Below are 8,549 nucleotides of genomic sequence, written 5' to 3'. Positions count from 1 at the left end.
TATAATCAGGAGGGGTAGTATCAGTCCCAATACAATAGTAATGTGTATTAATGAACCTCTGAAATAAGGACAGGTTCATAATCAGGAGGGCATTATTGGGTCTGGCAAGAATAGGCAGGCCTGACTGTATTGATAAAATAATGATAATAAACTAGTATACATATACATGTATTATGATAGTCATATTAATTGAATTACATACATGTACATGTACAGTATTATAGTACGAATAGTACATGTACATGTAGATAGTGAGCGTTATACTACTTCAAGGATTATTGACTTCCAGCTAATGTTGTTTACAAATAAAGTTATGTCACTCTGTAAACTATCATGTACCTGCATGAGTGAGCGTTCAGGGTCAGGCTTAATAGAATTATTATCATAATATTATTATCAAGGAAGTTGTATAAGAATTGCTAATTTACTGTTTTTTATCACTTACAATATGCTATGTATGTTATATGGTACAGTGACTAGTGTGTGTGTGTGTCTGGAGGTGAGTATCAGTAATGTAATACCTGAGCCCCTTGATATCTGCCCTCAGCTTCACATAATCGAAAAGTATTGTTATTATTATTATGTTGTTGTTGTTGTTATTGTTGTTGTTTTTATTTATTTATTTATTTATTTGTAGGCTCGGAGAGAATGGTGGATGTTGTTGACAGCACCACACAAGAAGCCCTTAACATGTCTCTCAGTGAGTACTGCAATTATTATCAGAAGATGGAGAGAAGCGGAGGAGATATGAAGCGAATCTTAAACGTCATCAGTCTCGAATTTAGCCACACCCAATTGGACCCACTGGTAGAAGCACCGCTAGTTGTAAGTGTAGCAATATCACGAGACCCTTGTGTGATTGTCATGTGACTGTCATGTGATTAGGTGAGAGAGATGGACTGGGTTAATAAGGTCTGGCCTAGGTCCTTGAGACAGAAGCAGTCTGAACCAACTAATGACATTAAGAGAATGCTCTATCCTAAAGTCCAAAAGTAAATATACACTGCATGTGTAATGTTATGTGTATTCTTGCACGTGTCATGTTTTGCTCTGTTTTACATGGAAGCATAGATAATAGAGTAAATGAAGTTGGTGCTTTTACTACTGAATGTTATACTTTAGTAATGATATATACTTTAATGATAATGATACTTTAGTATGTGTACATGTATATCTAAGTTGTTCTTCCCCTCTCATTCTCTCTTGTCTCTTCCATTTCATTCTTATACTTAATTTTTTTTCTCTCTCTTTCTCCCCCCAGATATTGCCTGATGAGTGTTGCTGGCTGTTACACTGACTTCCATCTTGATTTCGGTGGCACGTCAGTCTGGTATCACATCCTAAAAGGAGAGAAGATATTCTTCCTCGTTCCTCCATCTCACAGTAACTACACTCTCTTCCTTGACTGGCAAAAAAACGGAAGACAAGAGTGCATATTCTTTCCCGATATCGTGAGAGACTGTGGAGTAGTACATCTCAAGGAAGGTGACACTTTACTCCTACCATCCGGTAAGTGTGTACATGTACATGTACATACATGTATTGTAATGTACATGTACATGTATTTAGGTGATGCACATGTAGAAAATTTGGTGTATGCAATAGAAATTTGATTAAGAGTGCAAATTTCTTTGTTAACATTTTTTGTGCATTTCTTAAGCTATGTGATTCTCAAAAAATTCACCAAAATTTTATACTGCCTAATTTTCTAGCTACATTGTATGTTATGTCACGTAATAGTTGTTTTATGTTTTGTCTCTCTTTGTGTTCCTCTCAGGATGGATTCATGGGGTCTATACTCCTAAGCAGTCTCTCGTTTTTGGCGGGAACTTCCTCCTGTCCCTTCACATATGCCAGCAGCTGACAGTAGCTTACATGGAGAGAGATTTAAAAGTAAAATGGGACGGGAATTAGGATCTAGTACATTGTAATTTTGATACATATTGATGTCCTTATGCTGTGTGGAAAGTTTGAGCTGATTCCGACTTGAATTTTTCAAGTTACGGCCATTTTAAGAAAACACCAAAATTCTGAAAAGTACCCTGTACTATTATAGCCCATGGTTTTTTCCAAAAAATGGCTCCGAAATCACCCCCAATTTTTATTACATTTTCTGATACATATTGATGCTCTTATGCTGTGTAGAAAGTTTGAGCTGATTCCGACTTCAATTTTTCAAGTTACGGCCATTTTAAGAAAACGTCAAAATTTTGAAAAATTCCCTGTACTATAGCCCATGGTTTTTTCCAAAAAATGGCTCCAAAATCACCCCCAATTTTTATTACATTTTTTGATACATATTAATGTACTTATGCTGTGTAGAAAGTTTGAGCAAATTCCAACTTCAATTTTTCAAGTTACGGCCATTTTAAGAAAACACCAAAATTCTGAAAAGTACCCTGTACTATAGCCCATGGTTTTTTCCAAAAAATGGCTCCAAAATCACCCCCAATTTTTATTACATTTTCTGATACATATTGATGTACTTATGCTGTGTAGAAAGTTTGAGCCGATTCCAACTTCAATTTTTCAAGTTACGGCCATTTTAAGAAAACGTCAAAATTCTGAAAAATACTCTGTACTATAGCCCATGGTTTTTTCCAAAAAATGGCTCCAAAATCACCCCCAATTTTTATTGCAATTTCTGATACATATTGTTGTACTTATGCTATGTAGAAAGTTTGAGCCGATTCCGACTTCAATTTTTTGAGTTACAGCCATTTTTTAAAAACTCCAAATTTGGGAAAAATACCCTGTACTATAGCCCATGGTTTTTTCCAAAAAATGGCTCCGAAATCACCCCCAATTTTTATTACATTTTTTGATACATATTGATGCAATTTTTTGAGTTATGACCATTTTAAAAAGTATTTTAATTGTATTTCAGGTACAAGGAAGATTCAAGTATCCATTTTATGGGACCCTCCATTGGTACCTCATTGAGAGATATCACCTTCAGCTCTCACGTCTTGGGGTGGAGCCAATGTCTGATTCTGGGACTATGACTGACACACCCACCTCCTCCTCCTCCTCAATGAATATACCAGGCCGTTGGTTGGTGAGCGTAAAGTTAAAGAAGTTAGCGACCGGTGGCCACGCCCATTTCTCCTCCCACTTCTCTCAGAAACCAGGCGAGGGTGCTCCATACAGGGACTACATGATGAAGCCGTTTTTGAATGATAACGAGAAGGCTGGACTCGTTTACCTGGTCAATAAAATGAAAGAGGATAACCTATTCTCGGGTGATGTCCCGCCTTCAATTAGCGACCCTCGAGGTATTTTGGAACGGCTTTCAAAGCAGCTTCAAAACCCGCTCCTTGACTCCACCCTCAGTGACAAACCCACTGATGTATCAGTACTTGATGACTTCCAGTGGCTAGAGGGAGATAGGAATAATAATGCTCAAGCTGGTTTGTTTGGCGATGTGGCTTTGGGCGGAGTCCCAATCAAGAGCGAAGATGTGAATTTCGACGACGACGATTTTTTAGCAAGTACGGACTTGTTGAGATCTTATATCAATCCGGAATCAATACCGGATCAAAATTTTGATTCCGAAACGAAGCCAATTCTTCGTGTTAATCACGATCACTCGTACGGCCAGTTTGTCACGCCTTCTGACCCCGCCCATACAGACTCCTCTCACCTTTTGATAGCGGAGAGCCCCACCCACTTATCCACCGATCAGCTTAATCCAGATTACCCCCTCATTACCCTAAACCCCACCCACTCCCTGACCACGCCTCCCGTTCCTCCGCCCACGTCATTCCCGTTCGATCATATCTTACCTCCTTCATCTTCATCAACTCCTCTAACTCCTCTGACTTCTTCTCTTCTCACGTCTCGGCCTTCCCTCCCTCTCCTTTCTCTCTTAACCTCGTCCTCACAGCAGCTCGAACCTCCTCTTTCTGCCGGTATTATCTCCACCCCCTCTCTCTCCTCTCCCTCTCCTTCCCCCACAACACCAGCAAAACCTTTCTTGTTATCCAATCTCAAACGTCAGTTCTTTCACAGTGAAGCCACGCCCATCCTCAGCGATACAACGCCTACGCTCGGCGATACAACTCCCACTGTAGAGGGCTCTGCTACGTTCCCTTCTCTTCAAAAACCCGTCAAAAAGCGTAAGAAGTCGACCAAAGACTCCGTTAAGCCATTAAGGAAAGTAAGGTGTGGCCAGTGTCCAGAGTGCATGTCCGAGCCCTGCGGTACATGTAAGTTTTGTCTCGATAGTCCCAAATATGGAGGGACGGGGAAACTGAGGAAGGCGTGTCTACGAAGGAGATGCTCAAATGTAAGTGAATGTACACAAATCTTATGCTTTTTTATCATATTTTCTCTCCCCCCCCTCTCTCTCCTCCATTCCTAATCTCAGATGCAGTTTTCAAAGACCAGCTCTACAGTCATATCTCCATTGACTACCACTCCTACAACTAGCTCCAGTGGTGGGCAACTCCAGCAATCCTTACACTGCGAGGCTGACAGCACCACCACCTTAGGGGAAGACCTCTCCCACCTTCCAACACAGACCACCCCGACCACGCCCATGGGCGGGGCTAATGAGTTATTGAAGCTAAACGAGAGAGGAGGGTTAGAGACGACAGTCATGGCGATGGGCTATGCTGCTATTAATGCGAATTCAGCGACTGATTGCGTCGGTGATGCTGATATTGATTTGAATGATATTTTAAGTAATAGCGACACTAACTTGTTCACTGCGTCATCTCAGCATCAGGTTAGCATAGAAATATACACGTACATGTACTATTGTATAGCATCAAATGTTGGGTGAAGAAAATCCATCATTCTGCTATGATTGGTTTATTGTAGAATGTAGAAACTTGTAGATAATTTCATCAAATAAAACTGATGAAATTAACAAAAATTTTGATTAACAAAAATTTGGTGCTATACAGTATCATTAGTTTGTGTTTAATCTTTATATAAAAGATTAAACACAAGCTTGAACTTAGCTCACCTCTTTCTTTCTCTCTTTTATAGTTCACACATGAAGTATTGCCAGCTGGTACCGATCCTCTTCTGACCCCGCCCCCTTTCATTCAGTCATTCCTCTCATCTCCATCCTTCCAGTCCTCTTCACCGTTTCCCTCAGCCTCACTCAATCCAACCCACAATCAGTCCCCTCTACTTATGGAACATGAATTTCAACTTCATTTCTCTGATGAAGATTTCAGACATTGAGCTCTTTGACCGTTGGACTTTAAACTTTGGACTTTAACCTTTGGACTTTGACCTTTGGACTTAAAACTTTTATTCTTGAGTCTTGACCTTTGAGGTTGTCCCCTTTTGTAACTTATATTTGATGTCTATTGTCCTGTTTTTTTTCTAGCCATTTCTACCTTCTTTTTTCCATTCTCTTTTCTTCCCTTCCCCCCACTTGATCTCCCTCCTTTTTCTTTTCTTACAGAATCATCAGTAAATTAATTGTCGAAGATTATTGATCATAAATTGTTTTATCGGCTTATTTTATACTTTTATTATTATTATTATTATTATTATTATTATTATTATTACAACATTGACTGTACCTACACTACGCATAATATTTGTGGCATTATAAAAGTGTTCTATATTATTATTATTATTATTATTATACATCGTCTCTTAAACTACATGTAATGGCACATGTATATTTGTTATTGATAAAATAAAAATTGCAAAAATTACAAAACGAGAATATAAATGTTAAATTATTGGGAGGTTGGGTCTACTATAGCCACGCCCAGTTCCTTTGCTGTCTCCTCCATATATTCCTTCATAGACTCCAAAGACATTAACTGAAAAAAACAAAGTATTATTATATATATTTATAAATGGACATACGTCTTGCTCATTTAGTGTAACATCAAATATTCTAGAAACAGGAGCTAGGGGAGCATTGTAGAACTTATTTAAATAAACTTTTGCTGATGTAGGATACTGTGAAGTAGGAGAAGGAAAGAGAGAAAAGATAGCATTAAAAAAGTTTTCATTAAAAAAGAAGCCACTAAACATGAGCTTACCTTGTGTGCTAATACTCTATCAGAAACAGAGAGAAATCGATGCATTTTCTCTCTTTCTTTCTCTCCCACTTCTCTTCCCTTCCCTGTCATCCAAACCATCATCCATGGAAAGAAGTTAGCAATGACACCACTAAACCCACTGAGAGAGAGAGAGAGAGAATGAACAAAAAGCTGTCATTTTGCAAGGAATTCTTATTACATACTTGCCACCATTATCAAGTAGGGTCTTCACAAACTGAGTTTTAGCAGTAAAAAATCTACTCAAAATACAAAATAGTTTGACTTCAAATTTCTTCCTTTAACTTATTTTCCCTCTTCCTTCTCCCATTTCTACTTCTGCTCTCCCTTTCTAACTAACTTCAGTTTAGTGCTTTCAACTGATTGTACAGCTTTTAACTTGTTGATCATTGTCGCTGTATCAAGTGACGTGTCTTTATGAAACACAAACCTGTCATTACTAGCTGCCCATTTTAACATGGCTGGTGTGAGACTCCTAAATATTATTATTATTATTGTATATCATCATTTCTTTTCCTGAGATTGCACACCTGACTTTAGGTATTGGTGTCTCATAGATACCAACTGGAATATCACCAGTTAGATCTAATAACTTCTGAGCATTAGATAACCATACCTCATCGCTCTATAAAGATAGCTTCAGTAATGCTTTGTAATATTTTATTTTTAGTTTTACATCATCCATTGCTGCAATCTGATTGGTTATAATTATGACAGCAGATGCTATTTGCCCCATGTCCCTCATTAGTTGAGCTTGCTCGTCCAAATTACCCTCAAATGTAGCTAGAGAGAAAGAGAGAGAGAGGAACAAATTTTATACATTATAATAATCTTTTATTTTCTTTGTACCTCCAGCTACAACAGGTACTCGTCCAGCTGCTTTATCCACAACTCTTTGAGCAATTTCTATTCTTTCCTTGTTAGTTAACTATAGAATAACGAAATGAATATTTTTGGTATTTATAATAATTTTTTGCAGGTAGCTCTCAGTCGTAAAAGACTAAGTACTATTGTTACTATCATGCATGCATAGTTTGCTTTCATTTTTCTCTGACCTGGAACATTTCACTTGAGAGACAGACAGAGAATATGCCAGCCACACCTGATCTAATATACCATTCAGTTAACACTGGAGAAGAGAAAGGGAACAATAGGATAAAGAAATTTGTCTTTTCAAGTCTTACTGTCCAGTCCCTTCCAGTCAATTGATTTCTCCTTGTTGCTAAGGAAAGGAGTTATCATTGTAGGCCATACTCCGTCAGGAATAGTCCTCCTTGAGGCTGCAACAGATCCTGCAGTGGTCAGCCCTCTCCTTGCTGCAGAGGCCATCTTTGATCTAGTCTACTCTCCAGGAAGTGCGCATGCGTAGACAGACAGGTCAAACACGTGCTGATTGCTTGTTCACTGTGACTTGTCCAGGCTTGTTGACTGGTTGAGCTGCTGTTAACTGTGTTCAGCTGTTGAGTCAGAACTCAGAAGTCTAGTTGAATAAGTTAGATTTATTTGATATCTATTTCAGGTTTATTACATTTAAAGACATCAGTAGTCAAAAATAATTAAAATATGGACTACCCAAAGCCCCAGGCCCTCACCCCTTTCGATGCGGCTAGATCCCAGGCTAAGACATCACAACAAGTGACTATAATAGATTCGCATAAAAGTACTACTACTAAAAATGGTAAGAGCTTTAAAATTATATGGCTGGTTTTTATATAGTTGCAACAATCGTGGAGTTAGAGCCCATGCAGGTCTATCTCTACAACAGCTGTATGGCTAGCCACAACTATAGACCCCCTAGGCGCTAAGACTATTTTGTATGAATTATTTACAGTAGCCACCCACGATTAAAATTACTGACGGCAAGAAGCTCTCCACATCAAAGGCAGATCAAAGCCCAAGGTGCCGAAATGAAGCATAGCAGGAAAACTATGTTGTAGCAACAGTTACCTGGTCTATATGATGTAGTCTGGCCTCCATACTTTCCATAAATGCTGCTTGTAAGCCTGTAGTACCTTGTAGCACTCAGAAAAATGGCCAGGCGGTGTCACCGCCTTTGATTTTTTTTTGATCTCGAGGCCTTCTTGCCGTCAGTAATTTTCATCGTGGGTGGATACCATATAGGAAAATTTTATTTATTATGAATGAATATCATTATTGTAATTATATTCATTGAAAATAATCTTAGCACCTAGAGGGTCTATAATGGTTTCCATATAGCCATACAACAGCCTTACTTCACTGTTGCAGGTCTATCTCTACAACAGTTGTTTATTGTTTGCTAACCACATATTACATACAACATAGATATAATACACGGAACAGGATTAGAAACAGGATCATGTGAGCGCATTATCCATTGCAACACTCCTAGTTATATCGGAGCCCCGGGCAGCTGCTCGACTATTGCCCAGGCCCCCGACTGTCCCTTTTCAAAAAGTTTGTGGGACTCTAGCAACTTTGGGAGACGGCGAGACGCACTAGTATGAGCTTTTATGGCTACTCTCTGAGGATCTT

At 38.7% G+C, this 8,549-nt stretch overlaps 2 protein-coding genes and 1 long non-coding RNA gene across 5 annotated transcripts in view; 2 read left to right on the top strand and 1 right to left on the bottom strand.

The window, feature by feature from the left end:
* LOC100632164 (uncharacterized) overlaps positions 1 to 5,459 on the top strand; it is a 7,106-nt gene extending 1,647 nt beyond the window's left edge. Inside the window, exons 6-12 of the mRNA XM_011406316.2 lie at positions 638 to 825; positions 886 to 992; positions 1,262 to 1,509; positions 1,778 to 1,893; positions 2,888 to 4,288; positions 4,370 to 4,729; positions 4,996 to 5,459. Of these exons, the coding sequence (XP_011404618.2) occupies positions 638 to 825; positions 886 to 992; positions 1,262 to 1,509; positions 1,778 to 1,893; positions 2,888 to 4,288; positions 4,370 to 4,729; positions 4,996 to 5,196 (2,621 nt within the window). The 3' untranslated portion in view covers positions 5,197 to 5,459. The remainder of the gene's footprint in view (positions 1 to 637; positions 826 to 885; positions 993 to 1,261; positions 1,510 to 1,777; positions 1,894 to 2,887; positions 4,289 to 4,369; positions 4,730 to 4,995) is intronic.
* Positions 5,460 to 5,647: 188 nt separating this feature from the next.
* LOC105313135 (4-hydroxy-tetrahydrodipicolinate synthase-like) overlaps positions 5,648 to 8,549 on the bottom strand; it is a 5,596-nt gene continuing 2,694 nt past the window's right edge. The window contains exons 2-11 of one of the 3 annotated variants that reach the window (XM_019997854.1): positions 7,220 to 7,250; positions 7,091 to 7,164; positions 6,885 to 6,963; positions 6,712 to 6,818; positions 6,566 to 6,660; positions 6,376 to 6,510; positions 6,221 to 6,274; positions 6,018 to 6,156; positions 5,839 to 5,934; positions 5,648 to 5,792 (exon numbers count right to left, since the gene is read on the bottom strand). In XM_019997854.1, the coding sequence (XP_019853413.1) occupies positions 5,706 to 5,792; positions 5,839 to 5,934; positions 6,018 to 6,156; positions 6,221 to 6,274; positions 6,376 to 6,510; positions 6,566 to 6,660; positions 6,712 to 6,818; positions 6,885 to 6,963; positions 7,091 to 7,164; positions 7,220 to 7,250 (897 nt within the window). In that variant the 3' untranslated portion in view covers positions 5,648 to 5,705. Of the gene's footprint in view, positions 5,793 to 5,838; positions 5,935 to 6,017; positions 6,157 to 6,220; positions 6,275 to 6,375; positions 6,511 to 6,565; positions 6,661 to 6,711; positions 6,819 to 6,884; positions 6,964 to 7,090; positions 7,165 to 7,219; positions 7,376 to 8,549 lie in introns of those variants that run through there. The other 2 variants (XM_011406315.2, XM_019997855.1) reach the window with 2 other exon arrangements.
* Positions 7,435 to 8,549, top strand: part of LOC109582849 (uncharacterized) — a 3,031-nt gene continuing 1,916 nt past the window's right edge. The window contains exons 1-2 of the long non-coding RNA XR_002185253.1: positions 7,435 to 7,527; positions 7,572 to 7,713. This is a non-coding gene — a long non-coding RNA (uncharacterized LOC109582849). The remainder of the gene's footprint in view (positions 7,528 to 7,571; positions 7,714 to 8,549) is intronic.

This window comes from Amphimedon queenslandica, unplaced genomic scaffold (genome assembly GCF_000090795.2).
Source record: "Amphimedon queenslandica unplaced genomic scaffold, v1.1 AMPQUscaffold_13350, whole genome shotgun sequence".
Taxonomy (NCBI): Eukaryota; Metazoa; Porifera; class Demospongiae; order Haplosclerida; family Niphatidae; genus Amphimedon; species Amphimedon queenslandica.
The sequence above is the reverse complement of the archived record's forward strand: the minus strand, read 5'-3'. Positions and strand labels throughout refer to the sequence as shown.